Below are 22,413 nucleotides of genomic sequence, written 5' to 3'. Positions count from 1 at the left end.
AATAAATAAATAAAAATAGTTAGAGAGTGGATGGACAAAAGTCTGTGGGGAGTCCCAAATCATCTCAGCAGTTCCTGGGAGCTGGCTTGAAAGTCCCAGGAAACTCCCTGTTATTCCTGCTCTGTGGATAAAAACAGCTGCACAGTCTCACTTTTCACTGGCCAGAGTTGTTTGAACTCAACCCCCTACAAAGACACACACACACAAAAAAATAAAATAAAATCCCAAAATCTAGTATAGCAGCAGGGAGGGACAAAAAAAAAATGATAATCTATGTTATTAAATAGCGGTTGGGATGGTTTTTCTCACTTCTGTATTCTTTAATTTCTATAATTTAATCCATCTGTTCGATTTTAACCATTAAAATGAGCCAATAAAAAAAGTGGTCTATTTTTCTTACAGCTGCACCTAAAAATACTAACTGCTGCCATTGTTTGACTGGAAATAACTGGAAGCTCACCATGCATCACAGCTGAGGTTCAACTGGAATCCATTTTGGAAACGTTTTTTCCTGAATAAGTCAATATCTGGGGTAGGACAGTGTGTGCGCCTGTGCGCATAATTACAGATGCGGCATTCCTCCTAAACTGTCATTAGAAAAGGGAATGGGAATGACTTCAGGCTACAACCACCGCTTGTGGTTACGTAACACGCTCCTCTCGGATCCTCGTCTTATTCCGGAGACAGCTGAAAACTGCCTATTGTCTGACAAAGCGCCTGCTCCTTATAGCTGAAGAGGAGTTTGTTATTTTTTCAGAGTGCAATTTTTCTGCTCCTGCTTTAGTTCTAAAGAGCCCCCCCAAAAAAATAAAAATAAAAATAAATAAAATAAAACAAATAAAATAAAATAAAAATCCGCAGTTTTTCTTTTCTTTTTTTCAATCTTTGTCTTCCTTGCTGGTTGTTGGTGCGCTTGCTTTTTCTTTGTGTGTCCGTGTGAGGGCGCAGTGAACTTGTCATCCTGAGATGCTGCTGCTGCTGCTCCTCAGACAAAAGAGGGAATAATACTCCACAGCGGAGGAGGAAATATCTCCACACATCATTCCCAATTCATGACATTCTCACGTGAATGTCATGAATTAACACTTACTTTCACTGACGCACGGTATTATTATTATTATTATTGTTTTCGCCCCAAATCATCACAACTTGACATCATTTTGTCTCAGTAAGACTGAAGATTTTATTTGCATTGCTACCAAAAAACAAACAAACAAACAAACAAACAAACAAACAAACAAACAAAACAAAACACTAACTCGCTCTGAAGCATCATAAACTGCGTGTGTATTTGAGTGTGTTGTGTGTGTTGATGGTTTAAAGGCAGTTGGACCGGCTGACCCAGCAGCAGCATCTACAGCCTGCTGCAGTGCCCTTGAGCAAACTGAGCAAGACATCAAATCACTAAGAGCCCCTGGGCTGCTGGGCTGTTTCATAGCTTTGACATCCCAGTGGAGAGATGAGCGGGGGGGGGGGGCAGTTTGCTTCAGGCTATGAACAATACACATTCTTCCTTCCTTACTTTCTTTGTTGCATGATTCTTCCTCCTTTCCCGTCACTCTCCAGCCCCCTCTTTTTTTTTTTTTTTTTTTTTTTTTAACCACCTTGCTTTCGTTCTTGCGTCTTGTTTAGGCTGCTTTCTCGATTCACCTTGAAAGAAAAGCTCCCAGCCAGCCAGCCAGCCAGCCAGCCAGCCTGTCTCCCGCGCCGCATCAAATCCAAAGGCCGTCTGTACCACCCTCCCTCAGCCTGGGAGGGAGGAGTCTGTTTTCCTCCCGGAGAACTGAGTGTATAACACTCTGCAGCCAGCCACAATGTGTGTCAGAGGACTGTCTGTGCTCCCAAAGTAGATGACTGCTCCAAATCTGGTGTCTGTATTAGTGACTGCGAGAGAGACCAGAACATTTGGTTCGCACATTTACATCCCAAGTCAGGACGAGGTGAGCATCTTCTCATTTCTGCGCTCAATTATGGAAACGTCTTATTGTCTTCCCTCCATATTTTCCACGCGTAACGTTGCCCCTGTTATGTCTGATTGTTGTTTTTCTATCCCCTGTTATTATTTTCCTTTTTCCCTTTGAACGTGATATCTGTGTCTTTTTGTCAATATTCTGATGTGTGAGGCGAGCTGTGAGCCAATGCGTCCCCGTACTGAGTTTTTGCGTCACGGTCAGATTTACGCACATTCTCCTGTGAGATTTGTGCGGTTTTTAAACCCCACCGAGGAGTGAGTGTGGAATGTAGTGGGGCAGACTGTGTGTCTGTGTGTGGGCTCAGACTCATGCTCTTTCTACGGCGCAGTTTTCAGGTGTGATAGTGGAGAGAGGGGGGAAATGGGAAGAGACGCTCTTCCACGTTGGAGACTAAAGTGTCTTTTGTTCTTTTGCAGGTTTTTCGATTGCGGGATAGAATGCCGGCGATCATAAGTAAAAACTCCGATTTGGAGTTTGACTCCTTACAACCGTGTTTCTATCCCGATGAGGACTTCTACTTCTGTGGTCCCGACTCTGCGCCACCGGGGGAGGACATCTGGAAGAAATTCGAGTTGTTACCCACTCCGCCCCTCTCCCCGAGCCGAGCTGCGCTACCGGGGGAGCCAGCGACTGCCTCCCCGGAAACAGACCCTCTGGGCTTCGGCTTGGGGGATCCTCTGGACTGGGCTTCCGAGCTGCTGCTCCTGCCGGAGGATGATATCTGGGGGGCGTCCGACGACCTGTTCGGCTCCGCTGTGGATACTAACCCCAACAGCATCATTATCCAGGACTGTATGTGGAGCGGCTTCTCGGCCCGGGAAAAGCTGGAGCGTGTGGTCACGGAGAAACTCGGCAAGGCTATTTCCACGGCCACGGCGGGCGGCAGGAACGCGTGCGTCAAGGCGCAGGAGGCGGCGAGCCGCAGCTCGGTGTCAGAGTGCGTGGACCCCACGGTAGTGTTCCCCTTCCCGGTGAACAAGAAGAACGGCAGCAGGGACTCCACCGGGAACGTTAACACATCCGCAACCTCCGGGAGCGCTTCCAGTGACTCCGGTAAGAATATGAAGATGAGCTATAAAGCCTTTGTTTCCTTACTATTATTATTATTATTATTATTATTATTATTATTATTATTATTATTATTGTTATTGTTATTGTTATTATAAAAGGAAAATCTGATGAGAAGAAAGCCACCGCTGAAACACCTCACTGTTATTATTATCACTGTTATTATAAAGCCAGTAGCCGACGTAATTGGTGTGACTGGAGCTTGTTCATATGACCGACCCAGAATCGGATTACCTCTTTACATTCCACACACACACAGACACGCACAAAGTCACACACAAAGTGTAGTAGTGACACAGTGAACGAGGTTTATGTAATCAGAAGGCTCTTCATCCGGCAGATGGCAGTAAAATGGGGAATTGTGTACTTTACTGAACTCGGGTGACATCTGAGCCAAACAAAAAGACACACACACACGGACAGAGAGAGAGAGAGAGAGAGAGAGAGAGACACGCCAGTTTGCAGGAGGGGAAGATGAAAAGGTGTTCAATAACGCCACGAGCTGAAAAAGTGTCTGGTTCACGGTGCCGTGAAGGCTTTCATTACGCATGGATTGATGAACAATTTGCGCACAGTAGGCGAGAAACTGGCACTTATTTTATACAGTCTGCACCAACTGCCACACTGAGTTCAGCTCGGCACTAAAATTAGCCCTTTATGGCACATTGTGGGAGGAGGGGAGGAGGAAGGGGGGGTCAGTAGCCCAGTACGTGGAGAAATAGAGATTGACACACTCCTGCTTCTTCAGAGAAATTCCATAGGAAGCGGTTTGCGTTTAGACTCGGAAATGAGTGCCGTGTGTTTTCAATCGCTGTAAGACTCCATCTCTGCCTTTTAAGGCGGCCCACGACTCTCCTAAACAAACACTCACGGGTCCTTATCAGCGTGTTTTCGCTGTGAAACACTGGTACAAAAGGCCCCGGCTTGGCACAGGGGGGCAGAGTCAGCCGGCCTTGCCAAACACCTCCTCCGCCGCGAAGAAAGGGGGATCGGAGGAGGGCCCTGGCCGCTTCTTTTCGGGGGGTTGACAGCTTTGAACAAGCTCTCCATCTCGACAGCTGTCTCCCTGGCGCCGCTCCAGCTCGGAGGCTTAAAAAAAAGGAGGGGGGTGGGTGGGGAGGGGGGCGGTGATCCGATCGCCTGCTGCCCCAGCGCCCCGGCACCGCTCCAACGCGCTTCCGCCGCTGGCAGAGTTAATGCGCGTCCTCCTGTGTTATCCACGCGTTCTTTACTTTGTCATCAAAGTGACACACTTTAAAAGGCCACACTGCAGGTTTACCCCCTTTCCTTCCCTTAACAGAAGGCAAGGGACACCCCCCACTCCAAAAACTGGGTGCACCCCCAGAAGGCAGTGACAAAGAGAGCTTTTAGAAGATACTTTAAAATATCAACTTTTTTTTTTTTTTAAATCAATGAATATCAATGTCGTCTTTGTTTTGTAATAGCCTTCTTCTATTAGCACTCCTGTAAATGAGCTGCTACATTCACAGAATGAAAGACCAAACAGCTAAATCCCAGCCTCACATGTGGCAAAAGCCGGCCACGCCTCCTCATCCATCCAGCTGTGCCAGGCTTTGTTTTGATGGCAGCACCAGCCTGGATGTGTGTGTGTGTGTGTGTGTTGAGACGGCATCCTGGTACAGCCTTGTCTGAAGTGGGTTACTGTAAGCTGTAAAATGCCACACTCTTCAGATGCTCCTGAGCTGATAATAAGAGCCATTATCACAAAAGGCATTTTAACTGGGCCTCACACACTCTGCTTCACGATCGACCACTTCCTCTCATCATCAAAGGCGCCAGACGACGTTAAGTCTCAGCCGCTAGGCTCGATTTTAGTGCAGGTATTAAGATGAGGATCTCAGCTTGAAAAAGGAGTCAGATTTTTAACTCCGTCAGAGGTCAGAGTTAAGGTGAAGCTCTTAATGTGCTTGGCTCTATCGCACACCGTCAGCGTGACCGGGGCTGCACTGATACACCAAAGGCATCAGACTAAATCTGTCTTGTCTCACATGAGAAGATTAAGAGAAGTTTGAAGAGAGGGAGAGACAGAATGAAAGACAGAAATCCAGCCTGTCGGCTCGGCACTGAAACTAAACGTGTCAACGCCTGCAGAGTAGATTACTTGAGGAGTGACTGACACTAAGCATTAAGAGGTTTGTGCTTATGCAAACAGTATTGAGCAACACGCTCATTCCCACACTCTCTCTCTCGATCTTACTCTCACATGTGCGCTCACATTCATAGGTGTCACCTGCCCTTACACACCGATGGCATAGTAAGGATACTTGTGTGTCAGAGCGATTAAGTCACTCACATTCTGTTTACTTTTCCCAGAAGAGGAAGATGATGACGAAGCAGAAGAGGAAGAAGACGAGGAGGAGGAGGATGAGGAGGAAGAGGAGGAAGAGGAGATTGATGTGGTTACAGTAGAGAAGAGGCGCTCCACAATCAACAAGGCGTCGCCCATGGCGACAGGCACCGTCACCATCTCTGTGCATCCCAAGACTCAAGATGGAAGAGGAATGGTCTTGGGGTCCGGCGTGGTGAGTCGGTTCGTTAGCCGAGCTCCTCAAGAGCTGATCCTGAAGAGAAGCTCGGTCCACCAGCAACAGCACAACTACGCAGCCCCCTCCCCGTACGCTTCAGACGATGACCCCGCACCACCTCCAAAGAAGCAAAAAACATCAGACGTGCCGAGACCTCCCGCCAGAACCATCTCCTCGTCCTCCTCATCTTCCTCCACATCCTGCAGCTCGGTCACCAGCACATCAGGGTCGCGCAGCAAGCGCAGCGCCAGTGGAGACAGCAGCCCACGGGGCAGCTCAGACTCAGAGGACAGCGAGCGCCGGCGCAACCACAACATCCTTGAGCGCCAGCGTCGCAACGACCTGCGCTCCAGCTTCTTGACGCTGCGCGACCACGTGCCGGAGCTGGCGCACAACGAGAAGGCAGCAAAGGTGCTGATTCTGAAGAAGGCCACCGAGTACGTGAGCTCGCTGGAAACAGAAGAGATGAGACTCCAGCAGGAGAAGGACAGACTCCAGGCCCGCAGGCAGCAGCTGATGCGCAGGCTGGAGCAGGCAAGGACTCGCTAACAGACAACCGCTCAGACACACAAAAACACTCACATATACCCTGGACGCCCCCCCCCCCCCCCCCTTTCCTGCCTCAACACAGTCTGTCTGAACTAGATACACACACGTAGGCCTTTACACTACAGCACAGACACATAGGCCTGCATATCTGTTGTACATGTGCACACAAAAACACAATATCTCAGAGGACGTTCATCTTCGGATGTCGACACACACCTGGAGGAGGCGGGGAGGGGGGTTGCTGGTGGGATGCTCGGACTTTCACTGCCGCCACTTTTTTTGCACATTTGTTGACGTTAAGAATGTTTAGGGTTTACTTTTTCAATCCAGTCACATCGAGGAACGGTAAAAAGAGAAAAGATTGAGGAAGGGACGAGGACACACTTTTTTTGGGTCTTCCCTTCCTCTGGTTTTTATATCATTTCTATTTGTATCTCGTTTTTTAGTTTTTTGTTGTTTGTTGTTTTTGTTTTTTTTGTTTTGTTTTGTTTTTCTTTTTTTGTACTCACTGTGACACCAGCCTGGAATCAGGTGATTCCCACAGGGACAGGTGTTAGAGGGCACTTTGCTTAGAGAGTTCATGTATAAGAAGCAGTGCACATTTACTTTGCCTTCGCCACTGCAAAAAAAAAAAAAAAAAAAAAATTATATTAAAAAAAAAAAAAAAAAACAACAAAAAACTGAAGAGACTATGACGACTGAGGCGTTATGGGTCACATAATCAATGCCACTACAGGTTCTCTTACTCTCACTCCTCTCACACTGGTGCTCAAGCCAAGTCAGTGGATGTGTAACTGTGCACCTTGCTAGCCGACACTTTTGTATATAACAATAGTGTACAGACAAAATACACTCTGATCTGCCTTGTTTTGTAATACATTTTGTCCTTGGGTTTTTTTATACATGTCAGGAAGCTGCCAATAACTAGACTGGAAGTTTATATACCTTTAAAGTACTGTAAGGCCTCGATTTTTGAGGGTCATGAAACTTTGTAAAATAACAATATATTGTTTTTTTCCTTCTTTTTCCTTGTATTATATCATATTACTAATTCTACACACCTTTATGCTTTTAGTGTGAACCTGATACATACTAAATTTGATACTTATATTTTCGTATGAAAATGAGTTCGTAGATATCACTTTATCTCATCATTTTGTTTTCTTCTATCTCAAATAATTCTTTTGTACAGAAAATGTGCTCTATCCTCATGTACCTGGTCTTTTTCTTTCTTTTTCTTATGTTTATAATTGTAACTATCGGGTGCATAGAACGGGGTAAACGGCTATAAGATGTTTGTTTTTTTCATTTTTAAAATGTACATTTAGTGCTGCAACTCATAGCACTTTGAAATACCTCATTTTGAAAAATAAATAGACATCGTAAAATCATCGCATTTGTCTTTTGTGGATCTTTTGTTGTCACTGAAAACATTACCTTTAACCCTTTTTTCTCCCCGTCTTCCTCTGTGGTTATTTTCCATATTTGTTTTGCTGTTCTCAAAGACCAAAGACTCATCCTGACAAAGAAATAAAGAGAGTGTCTTCTGAATCCTCTCTGTCTCAGCACCCTGCGGCTACCTCCCCCTCTGTAGCCTCTCACACCCACCCACACACACACACCCACACGCACACACACACCTACACACACATTTCAAGTGCACCAGAGCGCGCGCTGGCACGCACACACGCACACACGCACACACACACGCCTCTCTCTATTTCCCTCTCTCACCAACACAGTTCTTCCTACTACATTGTTCGGGCTGTTGCCATGGAAACTGGAGCAGCTGCTGAGTGGCAGACACCGAGAGTGAGTCTTTTATTTGTCTGTTAGTAGTCTGTGTATTTCTGCCTGCATGCGTGTGTGTGTGTGTGCGCGCACGCTCGTATGAATGCAAATGTCTGTATGTGTGTCTACCTTTTGTCCTGGTCTGTGTGTGGCCTGGGCGCCTGATATCTCCAGCGTTGTGCGCCGCCTGCCACGATGCCAGGACAAGGCTGGATACTGTTTACCAACATCAGCCACATGGCTCCGGCCTTCTCCTCCTCCTTTTCCCCTCACCTCACATCACCCCCCCTCCCCCCTCTCTCTCTCTCTCTCTCTCTCTCTCTCTCTCCTGCCTTTCCCTCTGTGACTCCACCACCGGGCCTTAGCCCAAATATGTGCCACTCAGGAGTCTGGGCAGCAGTTCTCTGGAGATCGCTGAAAGAGAAATCTGGTACCACGGTCTGAGCAACCATTCAGCACGACAGCGTGTTCACAGAGGGAAAGAGAAAGAGACTCGCCGAGGAGGGAATTAACATGACGTAAAAATACACATTGTTTACGACTTTGATTAATCCTTTTTACCTAAGAAAGCAATGCCTGCGTGGCACCATATGAGAGTGTGGCCCTTTCTTCTTCTTAGCAGGCGCTTTACAGTACCACGAGATTAATCAAACACTCCAATCTTTACTATTTCAGTGCCACGCTCTTCAAATTGAACTGCTCAAGACCCTCTTCATCTGTGAGAGCAGCACCCAAATGATCCAGCAGTATGTGCCCGATGTAAGAGACAAGGCTATATGAAGACTGATGACTTTGTTTTGGAGCTGAGACAGCCCAAGACTGAGCCTCACAGTGGGGGAGTGGAACTGGTAGATTACATAACAGGGGTCTGGTGGGTGCACTTACTGTGCCTGTATGTGTGTGTGTGTGTGGGACAGGAGTCTGTTGTGTCTTTATGTGTGTGCATGCATGTATGTGTGTCCATGTCCTCTCATGGGACTTCCCCTTACCATCTGCCTAATGGCTTATCCCGCTTGGTTATAGGATGAAAACAAGTTCAGGGACAAAAACATCCCCCAGAAAAATGGGGAGAAAAATAGGAAGAGCAACAACCAACAGAGGCAGTTAGGTTTAACAAGAAGTCCAACACACCAACCTCACAACAACAGGGTTGTTCAAACGCACACACTGTAACAACATCCAGTGCCACATTTCCACATTAAACAAACATAAAATCACACATTGCCTGACATGTTTCCTCTCCCGGCCGCCAACACACACTCAACTCAAAGGCTTCAACTACAATGAAGCTATCAGCTTCTTGAAATGAGGCTAATTGTTTTAGAGAGGAGCCGGCGTTCAGGGAGTTGACATCTCCTGCGCTGAACAGACATAAGGCCATGGCTTTTCCCTGATTAATACCCATTATCTCTCTGCCCACTGACTGCCTGGCTGGAACTGCCCAGACACACACGACACAACTCTAATGGGCTTACACCCCACTGATGGATGTATATTAAAGCGACACAAGAGATAATGTGGCATGTTTGTGTTTTTTCCTCTGTTTGTGCGACTGTCATCTGTTTTGAGATCTTTACCACCACCGACAGTAATTGACAACACTTACCACGACATTTCCATTGTCCTGTTGGACATCGGATCTGTATTCAACATGTTAACCTTCCCATATGGACAAAACAATGGCAGCTGTGTATATATCTGTGTGTGTGTGTGTGTGTGTGTGTGAACACAACGTGCCCAACCTCTGCACAAAGGCATGCCCATCACCCATGCGCCACACCAAGCTCTGTTTGCCAAGAGCCCTCCTAACTGTGGTGTGTGTGCGTGTGTGTCTGTGCCTCTGTGAGTGTGTGTGTGGGGGGGGGGGGTCACCATCTGTTGTAGTGTCCCGCATGGTCGCAGGTGCTTAGAAGTAGTGTGTGTTGGAGTTGTGGTAGGTAGGGAAGCACAGCCTGATACGAGGAGGGTATCAGGGGGTATTGGGGCAGAAAACACGTACACACACACGTGTGTGTATGTGTGCGCGCACGCATTTTTGGGGGGACAGTTCCTAATATGCTGCCTCGACAAAGAGCTGCGGAGCTACAGTAATTGCAGAGCACATAGTGGACAGAGAGGCAGGAGCGGGAGGAAGGGAGGGAGGGAAAGGGAGAGAAAAGGAGGCCTGAGTGTTTGATCAAAGTTTACCAAAGTCTGAGGAGATTTGCATACAGATGGTACTGTAGCACGGCCCCCAGAATACCTTTCCCTCTTTATTTTTCTTTCTTCGTCTCTCTTTCCCTCTCTCTCCCTCTCGCACACGCACCCACGCACGCACGCACACACGCACACACAAATGTATTAGGGTTTCATTGAAGAATCCATGAATAGCCTTTCAAGAGCGTGTTCCGAGGACGAAACAGCCTTGGCTGCACAACACAGCACCGAGAAAAAGTAGTAAATGAAAAGAGAGAAAGAAGCGAAAGAGAGGGAGAGATGAAAACTGAGAGAAGGGCTATGATTGAGAGAGGGAACAGAATGAGAGAGAATGCCAACAATGAAAAGAAAAAGTGGGGGAAAGCCTCTGTGAAGCCCTAATGATTAAAACAAATTCTGCCAGGACAGTTTACCTTCAAGGAGTCATTACATTCACATTCGTTGGCTGACATAATACATCTGTGTTGACATTCATTCACTTCCCTCATTCATCCTTTCCTCTTGCACATCCTCAGTGCATATTGATTGCTGAAACCATTGTTGTGTGGGCATTGATCACTCTTCATGTAAGCTACATATTTCTTTGAAGCCATTGTTTCGGGGCAAGCTTCTGGCAATTAGCCTTCTGTGCCAAGTGTCCTTGCAACACGTCTGTCAGCGCCTGAGCTCCTTCTCAACATGACATCTAACAGTTAAGGGCACAAGCCCGGACTCGCTGTCAGCTGCTGCTCTGTTGAGAGTATAACAGTATATTAGGGCTCCTAATATCCAGGCTTCAATGTTTGAATGGAAACAACCACCTCAACCATCAGCGTTAAACACCTTAGGTGTACAGACACTTGGTTGTCAGTAAGTGATCTGGAAGTCGCTTTTCAAAACATTACGTCCGAAGAGCTGTGTAGAACGCACAAGAGACAGATGAGACAAACATTCCTTTTTGTTATTTTCTGGGGTGAAATGAAAGGAAAACAGCAAGGAGAGGAAGAGATGAGGGACCACATCCAGCAAAGTTCACAGTTGTTTTAAATCCCGACAGCCAATCTAATAATCCATAACATAATTCTTCCATAAATCACCTTGGAGCCATTTTTAGCGGAAAAGAAGGACACTTTTTCCAGAAAGAAAAATGTGACCTTTGAAACAGTCAATTCAATACTGATATTTTGGAGGACATACAGTCCTTGTTCTGCGCAAACTGATCTCAGCCTCTGAGGTACGGCGGTCAGAAGCCGAGTACGTCATTCACAGACCAGGTAAGAACTTACAGACACTCATTTGGGCAACACTGTCAGTTTTACTTTAACACTGGGTAGAAAAATTGCTTGTTATTCAGACTGATCCTTTGACATTGTAGCCACTTCTTACTTACAGCTTCCTGTAGCTAACTGCAGAATTGATGTGGGGGACCACCATCGATATTTCGTTACAAAACTAAAACAGGCTTGATGCAGTATGTGTACAGCACATATTGTGATCAGTATGAACAAAGTGACCAAACGGCATTATACTGGGCTCCACACCCCATTTATCTCAGACACAAAACTCAAAATACCCAAGAGTGATTTGTTGTCTTTTAAAGCAAATGTGCGTCTAAGTGTGTGTGTGTCTAAGTGTCAGGTTGGTGCCAGTTTGTTTCTACGCAAGTGCACTCACTCCACCTCCCCCCCCGTGTATGTGTGTTTATGTATATGCGCGCGTGTATGTGTGCGCCTGTCCCATTGTGCGTGTTTATTTGGAGTAATCACCGGGGCGCTTCTGTGTTTGTACATTTGTACTAAGATTGATTCATGACTACTCCTCCAGAGGAAACAGATAACAAATGGTGTTCTGGTCCAATAAACACCGTCTGTACTGCCTGTAAATCAAATTAGACTAAGCTAAACCATCCTCTGCATGCACCCTCAGCACGCAGCTGAATGGATGGCTGGCTGGGAAACTGTCCCGCGCTGAGGTAAAACTCAATGAGAGACATTGATTGAGGGCAAATTGTGGTAGAGCCGTGTCACCTCAGGCCTTTGCAGACCCTCCAGACTCCCTGGTGGTCCACGCTCACAAATCAATGTGTTTGTGTTTGAATGAGGCCATACTACATTTTTCAACTCTCCACACAACAAGGGGTTACCTCTGTTTTATCAAAGCCAACGGGTCACCAATAGTTTGCCTGGATTGAAAAAGGAAAAGGGGAGGGAGTTCGTGATGTAATAGTTGGTAACACTGCCATGGGTGGGTGAGGGGTGGGGGAGTTAATCAGTGCCGTATGTGATCACTGGTGAGCTTGGATGGATCTGACCCCTGACCCTCATGTCTCCAATCAAGGGTGACAGTGATCGGAGGGGAAGAGTGGGCTAAAAGAGGATCAGGGATAAACCCACTCAAAGTCAGATCTTTTGGACATTTTACAGAAAGAGTTTGGATGTAAGTTGTTTAGAAAGTTGTTTTTTTTTTTTGGGGGTGTTTGCTCTTCTCTCCTTCTCTGTCACTGTGTTAAGGCAGGCGTATACTACCAAACAAAAATAGATTTAGGTTTACAAGCAATATCTTGGGACCCCATCAGTCCATTCATACATTCATCCACTGATCCCCTCGGGCATTGCTGAAGCCTCATGATGAGTGTGTACACTGCAAATCCCTTTCTGCGTTCCCCTGGGGGGGGGGGGGGGGGGGGTTAACACAAGGCTTGGATTGGGGGCGAGGGCAGGATATACTGAGGTATCGGAGGCGGTTGAGGGACATTTTGTCTGTTCAGCAAGTGGAGTCTGCCTCCACACCAGCACTGACACCGACTTTCAAACATGCATCTGATTTTATTCTTACACAAGATTTTGGCAAACACCTCTCAGACTGGGTGATTCACTTCAGATGCTGCTGTCAAAAATACACCTACACTGCCACTATAAATGTTAATAAATGGCCATAAAACACTTTCCCATTTATTTTTCATCTTTCGTTTCATAAATTTGTGAGTGTTAAGTCTCACAGATACTCTTTTTTTTTTTTTTTTTTATTTTTACAAAACGGGCAATCAGTCATTTATTCATTTAAAATGTAACACAGGAACTTTTTTTTATTTCAACAGAACCATGTTTGTTTTATGCCAGCAAGAAGCCATTCATGCCAGCTAAGGTTTTATTCCACCTTAAATCCTACTCATTAATTCCTCTTAGCTGATATAAGATAAGATTTCAATCTTAAACTCTCACGGTTTTTAGTTCAGTCAATTTTTACAATAATTGCCTAAATAAATATATGGGATTGGGAAAAAGGGGGAAAAGAGGATTCATCAAACAGTTGGCAGTTCTAAAATTAAGAGCCTATAAAGACAAGTTATCAACACTTTGGAGGCGCGCTCTCTCCTCGACAGTTATCTGTCGGTTTGATGTCAAGCTGCAGTGTGCGACGGGGCAGAGGACGAGGCCCGGGCAGGGCAGGCCGGCAGAATCCGCAGCAAGCGCCTCACTGACACATGTGGGACAGCGCTCAGTGTAAATCGGGTTAATGAATCGTAGAAGGAGGGAAACGGCAGGGTTACTCGTCTTTCAATATCTCCCCATCATTATCAGTTGGACTGGCACTCATCTGCACACCACTGGGGCAGGGAGAGACGGGGAGGTCAGTAGGTGGTATATCTGGACCTGCGGAAAGGATTTTCAACAATAGATCATAGACCAGCGTAAGACAAAGCAACTGCTGCTGAAGCGTCATGGTCAATCTTTTATGGAAATAAAAGATGATTGGCCTCTTTTTTTCTGACTTTTCGTGCATGTGATTTGCTGCGAGTTGAACAATGAACTACCAGTGTTTGTTTGTTGAATTTATATATTTCTCTGAGTGTGTGTAGGAAACCTCTGGATGCAGTCTCGCTACTCGTCGCTGTTTTTTTTTTTAAATTCCTTTGTGCAAGCATATTGTCTGGTGGGTCTTTGGTCCATGACCAGTCCATTAAAGGGTTGTCTGCCGAGCTGTCACTTCTCTCTGATGGATCAGTGAACTCGAGACAGAACCACCAGTCTCAATTTTAATAACACCAGCCTGTTTCTGCTCTCAGACCCAACACAGATGCAAATCACTGCCTCTTATTAGATTGGTTTAAGGCAGCCTGCTCCCCTCCTTGTCCTCCTCCCTGACATCGTTACTGTTCTTTAATGGTGTGTGCTGACAGGTTGACCCTAACAAAATAGAGTTTTTAATTAACGATGAAAAGTTGGACAATCGGGATGACTGAGTAGCTCGAATCCACACATAATTCGCCAATGTAAGAGGATGAAATATATTAGCATATTTAATTGGCGGCTTATGCCCATCTCTTCTGTTTGACAGCTGTTGAGTCAGACAACGGCATTGTGCTAATATGAGTCAGTGCACACTAATCAAATTAGGGAAACCTTGGCGGGGGATTGAGTTAGCATTTTGGACATCCGTCAGCAAACTCTCAGGATTACTCACAAGGTTAATTATGGGGGAATTAGATTCGGAAAAACAACAGCTTTATCGCTCCTCAGGATAAGGTAGTATTGTTCACAAGCTGCAGGATGATTTGAATGAAATTGCCAGACTATGATGCTGTGTTAACTCAGACATGGCATTGATAACTGTAATTGGAGGGCTGGGAGTAGAGAGGATCATTGAATTTGATGTGCCACCCCCCCCCCCAAAAAAAAAACCAAAACAGAACAGAGACAGCTCAGATACAATCCACCAATGCTTTGCTCATTTGCAGACATCCAAACCATCTAGGGCATTCAAAATCCATCTGGGTGTTCCGACTCAACAAATGATTTATTTTATGGCTTCTTCAATATGACCTTGTAGGAAATTGACTCAAAAACAGGGAAGGACTTATGTTGGGATTTTTTCGAGTTGCTCTGCGAGCGTGTGTCTAAGTCCAGTCAAACCCAAAAGGGACACAACACACTATGAGCTCATTCAGTTGGAAACAAACTAGCGAATAAGCAGCAATAATTTCCTCCATTTTGGACTATCACATCTTCGCCTCTTCAAAAGCAGCCTGCGACATATCAAGAGTTCACGTGTCAAGATTTAACATTGAACAAGCATGCATAGGATTTGCAGGTTTTCTACTTTGGCTGCTTGAGTGAACCCAAAGGTCATGTAAAAATTATTTATTTTGTCTTACAAGCCTTAAGGCTAAATCTGTCCTCCGCTGAGGGACATATACAGAACTGTCACAGGTAGAGCTGTCAGAGGAAATGAAAATGGCTCAGCAGTTGGAACAGCTGCTGGGATAAGGCCCCATTCAGTCCAAATCCAATTGAAAAACAGGAAGATTTACTACAGGAAATGTAGTGAGCACATATTTCCTCTTTTGTTCCACTCATTCTGTTGTCTAAAACATTGTGAGTGATTAATTTGCGTCATTGGGATATTCCTGGCACGCCGTCACATTCTGCCTCTCTTTGTCCTTCCTCTATTCTTCTTATGTGTGCCTGCACGCGCACACACAGTTAAATAAGACACACACACACACACACACACACCGATACGCTGACACATTCGAGTGAGTGAGCGCTGGGCATGCTGCTGATGCTCCGCTCTGGCTTCATCCATCACTGATAATGGCTGAGGACAGCTGTGTGTTCAGTCCCCCCTCTCGCCATCATACCACAAGCTTGAGGTGAACGGATGGAGGGGAGGAGGGGTGTATTTATTCTACCTTGCCTCATGATCAAACACCCCCCACTCATGGCGTAATACTGTCCTGCAACCTTCAACCCCCCCCCCAGCCCACCACCACCCCTACAGTCCCAACACCCCCAACTCTAGAGCACAGTCGCCTGGGGCCAGGCCCAGATGGCCGTGGCCCACAGCGGCCTGTGCGTCACCACTATCACCGCTCTCCATCTACACACCAGGACAGGAATATGAATCAGGGACGCGCACACACACACGCACTGATCGGGGATGCACTGTTTAGACTGGAGTTAATGAAGAGATAACAGCTGATGTGTTGAGTTTCCACATCAGTGGAGTCTGTCTGGCTGATCATTCTGACGCTACACTTTGTGCTCAGTGTATACGAGTGGAAGTAGGTTTCATAGAGCTACTGTCCTTGAATTACCTGATTTAACTAGGTCAGATTAATAAAAACAGATCGCAGTGTAATGGTAGTGGTGGGGAAATACGCCTACAACGGTCTTCACTCGGCATTTCGCCCAGTGAAGGCCCCTGGTGATGTTTGGGATACAGTGCAACTGTGAGTTTTAGCTAAACAATGAGCTAAAACATTTTAATGACGACCGTTGAACGACGGTGAAATTCATGGGTCATTTTGAATGAACGATCCATGAATTTAACATAACATTTCAACCTCAGAGGTGGTGTTTTTATGTGCTGTGAGAACCCCGTGTAAAGAAGCAGCACCAATCCGGTCAAGTGGACAGGATATTGTTCCAATTAACACTAATTACAGCATGCGTCAGTCTCATTATGAATTCTGTCTTTCTGGTATGTATTTCATTATTCAAATCACAACTCGCTGCTGCAATTGCAAGCCTGACATAAAAACAATAATTAGATGAGTATCAAACTGCTGCATAAAGTTTATAGACATTTGAGAGAAGAGAGTGCCGGATTCTGTGGCCTCCGAGTTGAGGAATTCCGCCATCTTCATAGGATCAAAACGATTATCATGTAGCAATTTGGTGTGGACCAACACTCACAGAGGAACGCAAATCACTTTACTCTGAGCCATCTGCTGCAGGATGCTGATGAGATAAGAGCATCGTGTCTGTTTTTGTTATGTCAGGATCAACAATGCTCTTTATTGGCATGACTCATTTTCACATTTTATTGACTAATCTGTAATCTAAACACCACACTGAGGTCAGTTCCAGTAAATCTCCACAGATGGCAAGCTAATGTTATTCAATTAGCAGGTGACGGGGAAGGGTGGAACCCAATCCTCAACAAAACACCAGTCCAGCACACTCCCTTCTATAAAAGACACCTGTCAGAAACAAGAGCCTCCTTTACTCTGCCTGTTAAAGAAAAGCACTCTCCTTGTCTCATTCATTTAAGACTTAGGCACTTCAAAGCTGCCCAGGTACAATAGCAGCGAGCAGGCCGCCTTCAAAAGAACAGCACAAGTTATGGTGAGGTGGCAGGAGAGAAGAATGGCCCTGTAAATCATAATAGAGAGTAAAATATAAAAGACGAGGCGGAGAGACGCAGTTCACCTGTTCTCTGTAACACAATCACTTAACGATCCTCGGGGCGCATTGTAAGGGAGAGTGCTCCTGTAGCTCGCGCCCTCGCTTTGTGCCCTGCTGGAGCACAGAGATCATCTTCCCCCTCTCCACAGACCCCGTGACCTTCTCTCTGTTCCACTTACACACACACACCCATCGAAATTACCCTTACTCCTCACAGATTAAGATCAATGTCATTCATCGCGTTTAGAGTATCAGCCTTTGATTTGGACCAGAGACAGGGAAGGGAGGGCACATGGGGCATCTGGGAGCTTGTGTGAAGACTGGAGGGGGGGAAAAAAAGAAGGTCCTCCATTAGATGTGATTGAAAGTGGCTTATTTACTTCCCCTTGAGCTTGTCCGTTCTTTATGTGAAGGATAGTTGATCTTTGAAGTCACTGCAGGTTAACACGAGGACACACTGTTTGAATATGCACATATATTTATCCTGTGCAAGCATTTCATCAGGTGTCCCGCCAGCATCTCTCGGGCAGCATCCCCACGAAAGGACTGGCTTCATGTTCACACAAATACAAGTGTACATTTTGGAAACACTTAAAACTTCGGAGATGTGCAGTTGTCTGCTCAAGGAGAAGAAGAGAAGAGCTACCAGCTTCGTCTACCAGTAACAAAAGCAACATGAGTAACTAATCACAACTGACCTTGTGGGTCACAGGTTCTATCAGAATCAGAATGAAAATCCTTTGAAACATATTTGGTGAACTTATGAATATTAAGGTTCCAAACCATCCTCACTGTTCCTCAATTGTAACTAATCAGCTGAGTATAAGAGAGTAGCCAATGATCAAAAATGACCCTGCTGGTTTTTTTGCACACGCCGTCCTAAAGCAACGGTCACATGAAAGCAGAAGCTGTCTGGTCTCTCTTATGATTTCACCCAGCCCCCATTACCTCTGTTTTTCACAGCATTATCACAGGGATTTCTCTGTGTGTCTATTCCCCGACCTTTGACCCAGCCCATAGGTAAGCTTAGCTTTTGGACAACACTGATCCTTTTCTATAGATAGCTTTTTTTTTTTCCTCTGCTCTCAAATCTCCACGCTCACTCCACTCACCTACCACCCCCATCATCCCCACCCTTGGAGTCACCAGGGTATGTGACGGTCTAAATGCCCTCTATTGTTGGCAGAATGGACCTATTGTCCACACCCCCTGCATGTGCTGACTAAGGAACATCCAGTGAGCCCACTTTTGAGTCCGCCCAGGGGTATGAGAGGGGCAGAAACAGAGGGTCAGCTAAGCCTTGCAATGGCTCCCCCTCCCAGAGTGTTTGAGGAATTTCCTGATTCAATAACTTTTTAAATAGCTGGCCCCTTTGCCTTTATATACCTCCAACGGCAGTCGCACTGCTCCTCACACCTAGCAGACAGCCTGAGCTCCCCTGATCCACGCTGAAACAGATGCGTTAAAAATGTATTTGTATTTCACTGCTTTAGCCTCGTGTTATGAAATCGCAACCATGACAAAAGATTTGATGAGCCAGTGGTTTACTTCACCTATTACTAGATGCTGGATGTGATGCACAGCTTTGTAGATGAACCTGTCCATTGGAAAAAAAAAAATCATTATAAAGTGTTCCAGTTGTGGCAGCTGCTTCTGTTGTAAAAAGTTAGCCTCCCCTCTGCAGCCAGAAACAAGCACTGTGTGGCAGAGCATCCACTCGGCCAACAGCAGTAATGGCACGCACACGCTTACACACATCATTGGCTGGTAATGAACTTTAGCAGAAATGTTTTTGTTTTTGTTGTGAGTGTGCAGTCACATTGGCAGAGTACTTCTTTTTTTTTTTTTTATTTGGCATGAATTACTCACAGAGCTCCACATGTAGAAGCATCTTCACAGAAAGGAAAGGATGACTTAAAAGAGACAGATAAAAAAAGATAAATGAGAGTCGTAGCATCTGGGATTATTACTTTATTCCCTTAATCAGGATCTGCACACACTGCAGTTTGTGGAACAATAAATAATCTCCCTAACATCCCTTTTAATAGACTTCCATCAACATGCTTTTAAAAATGGTGCTTTTAAACGATAACTAATTCACTGCATACACGAGAGCATGCATTAGTGCTGGATCGTATTTACTGGCCATCCTTTAAACAACTCCTTTTAAAATCTAATCCGCTAATGTATCCAAATCACACGGCTGTCCTGGGCCATATATCTTTAATTGTATGTCGGTCCACTTTAACAAGAGTCAGACGCCTGCTAAAGACTCCTCTACATCAAAAAGCTGCCGCCCAGCACCTAATATCCTCTGTGCTGTCACAATGCTGCTGTTTCACCACCCATGTTCATAAAACGCAGTCCCTCCTCTCTGCCTCCCCGACCCTTCCTTTCACTTTGATTGGGCTAATTGTGTTTCCTGCTGAAATGCAGTAAACTTAAGGGGAAACTAGGAAGTGCATGTGCACATACCCTGGAGCGTGCATACAAACTCAAATTCACACTGTAGGCGGCTTTTCAAACAAGAGGCCATTAGAGACAATGGGCTGCCTCGTTCACTCTCTGAGGGTCCAATTTACATGGCAGTGCCAGGTACTAAAGCCTCTTCAGCCCTTTGGAGTATGGACCCTTCTTCTAACACTTCTGCCTTGGTCATGTATTGGAAATGGCTCATTATCAACCGGTGGTTTAGTACACTAGGATCAATCTGACCATGTATCTTTCCATAGACTGAAGTGTCCTTGACCAGAAAAACAAAACTGTTCTGTAACTGACTCTGACCTCTGACCTGCTATTAGAGGACGGCAAGTACTGCGATATAAAAGCAGCTATAAAAGCAGCTTTTGCTTGCTCTATAATTTCAGTAAGGGATGACTGAACTTTTGCACAAGTGGAAAAAAAATTTTTTTGGGGGCGACATCTGGTCCAGTCTGATCTGACAACTCATCGTTTTCACCCGGAGAGCCGTCACGAAACCGCACTGTGGTCGCTTTTGTTATCACAGCCTGTCACTCTTTCGCTCTTCATCTCTTTCCCTTTGTCAGTGTGTGTGAGCTCCTGTTGACCCAAGGGCCCCTGCGGTGGGAGCGGGCCACATTGGACCACTTCAGAGCCCATCCCGAAACCACACCAAGCTTCCTGTACCATCAAGGGGTGTATTTCTCTTTCTCCACACTCTCTGTCTCTCTTTATCCGAAACCCAATCCCCTCTCAGTGCTGGTGACCTGGTCCGTGTGCTGCGGCCTTGGCAGAGGCAGACACTGTGCTAGTGAATGGGAGGGAAGTCATATGTTAGCAGTTTGAACCTACAGCCCCAATTAGAGGCAGCTGTTGCTGCGCTATCGCACCACAACGGAGGGGAAGGGGTGGGGTGGGGGGCTGAATTTATGGTCTGCGTCTCCGCGGCGACCCCTGTTTGATGTGCAGATAATTAGGAAGTGAATGACTTCCTGTGGGTTGCTGCTGGAAGGGGCAGCTCCATACAATAATAAAAACCAGGGAGAAAGGAGAAGAACAGCTGAGAGGTTGATGCATGCTGGAGCAGTAGCAGGGTCAGGAGGTGTGCCAACAGAAGCCGGAGCTCGTCTGCTCTTTATAGACAGTGCCACTGCGAAAGGTGACCCTTCTCTCTCCCTTGTCTATATAAAAGTGTGCATTCCTCGGTGTGGTGCGCACCTCCTGACACACTTGACCCCCCGGTTTTGCACACGTCTGAATTCAGCCATATTCAAAGACTAAATCAGTCAACGCGTCACCGGGGTCGGCTCTGCTCTCCACATACCATCTTTTGACTCTTACAAGAACACGCCTGTGCAAGTTAGCAGCTCAGAACATATTAACAAAACTTGGCAAGATGAGCTAACAGTCCACACGCTAGAGGAAACAGAACAGATCAAAGAATGAAATATATGTCCCCATAGATTAGGGAAACATTCACCCACATTTGCCTGGACATGTCGTCTCAAACATCTTGAATAATCTTGTGTGACATGTGAAGCATAGAAGTTTCTGTTGAGACTACCTTTAAAGCTCCTCTCCAAAGCTTAGTCTCAACTCAAATTCTATTGGCTTGTTCCATAGCAACTCTTTTGTTTTTCCACTTGCTTCATCACCACCTTGCATGCCGTTTCAACTTTGACCTCTTCAGCCAGAAGTCATGACCCTAACTCATTGTCCTCCCGGTTTGGCTGAAGAGGATCAGAATACTGAAATCCAATTGGGGAAAAAGCCTCTTGAATAAAAATAAATAGTAATTGATTCCTGGGATGCCTCATAGTCAAGTTTTGAGTCAGTCAATAAAACTTTCTAACAGACTCTGCTGGTCACTGTATGAGCAACAATGGAGGCCAGATTGTGATGCTTGGCCCCTTTTGTTTCTCTCCAGCTTCTTCGGTGAATGAAACACAAAAGGAAGGAATGCATTGGTTTCTGTCTGAGTGCTAAACCCAATCAGAATGATAACAATGTGTTTTAGAGGACTAACAGAGTCTTTAAGTATCCTTGCATTGCATCAGCTTAGCCTGTTGGTATCTACAACCCCACCTCCCCACAACCAACTATTCATGTGCAATCTAAAGGCCAACGCTAAACAACAACAGGACATGCACATAAACACAAAACCTCCGTCACATTTGTCATGAGCTGATCCATTTATCCATCTGGTTATCTGATCAGCAGTTCATGAATAAATCACAGGGGTGTATTTAAACATTGCCTTGTTGTGTAGGCCTGTCTAAACATTTTACGTCAATCTTGTTGTATGCTTAATCAAAGTGTTGAAAGTTGGCATCAAATAAGTGCTAAGATTATTAAATATGTTTATAAATGATTTGAGATTTGATTATTTATACAAGGGAAACTTTCTTACTCTACTTTTTACTTTAATTCGACATTATTTGTGAATGGCCAGTTTTTATTGTGGGTTTTTTTTTTTTTTTTTGGTCTGTCTGTTTTTTTGTCATTTTATCTTGTTTCCATTCTCTTTGTAGAATGTTGGGGTCACTGCATTACGATGACCCAGAGGGCAAAGTAAGGACAAGTGATACCAGAAAAGTTGGTTCCAAGCTAATACCAATAATACCAGAAATACCAGTAACACTATGGCCACAATCACCAATG

The 22,413-nt window shown here is 45.5% G+C and overlaps 1 protein-coding gene across 2 annotated transcripts; it reads left to right on the top strand.

Moving 5' to 3' along the window:
- Positions 1–1,804: 1,804 nt before the first annotated feature.
- On the top strand, positions 1,805–6,816 carry mycn (MYCN proto-oncogene, bHLH transcription factor). Of its 2 annotated transcripts, none has more exons than XM_029497052.1 (3): positions 1,805–1,940; positions 2,390–3,026; positions 5,379–6,816. In XM_029497052.1, the coding sequence occupies exons 1-3, from the start codon at positions 1,851–1,853 to the stop codon at positions 6,134–6,136; spliced, it is 1,485 nt and encodes a 494-aa protein (XP_029352912.1). In that variant the 5' UTR covers positions 1,805–1,850; the 3' UTR covers positions 6,137–6,816. The 2 variants fall into 2 exon arrangements, with proteins under 2 accessions (XP_029352912.1, XP_029352911.1); XM_029497051.1 differs by having other exon boundaries at positions 5,376–6,816.
- The last annotated feature ends 15,597 nt before the right edge of the window (positions 6,817–22,413 follow it).

This window comes from Echeneis naucrates, chromosome 24 (genome assembly GCF_900963305.1).
Source record: "Echeneis naucrates chromosome 24, fEcheNa1.1, whole genome shotgun sequence".
In the NCBI taxonomy this organism is placed as follows: domain Eukaryota; kingdom Metazoa; phylum Chordata; class Actinopteri; order Carangiformes; family Echeneidae; genus Echeneis; species Echeneis naucrates.
Note: the sequence above shows the minus strand (reverse complement) of the source record. Positions and strands in the feature narration are given on the sequence as shown.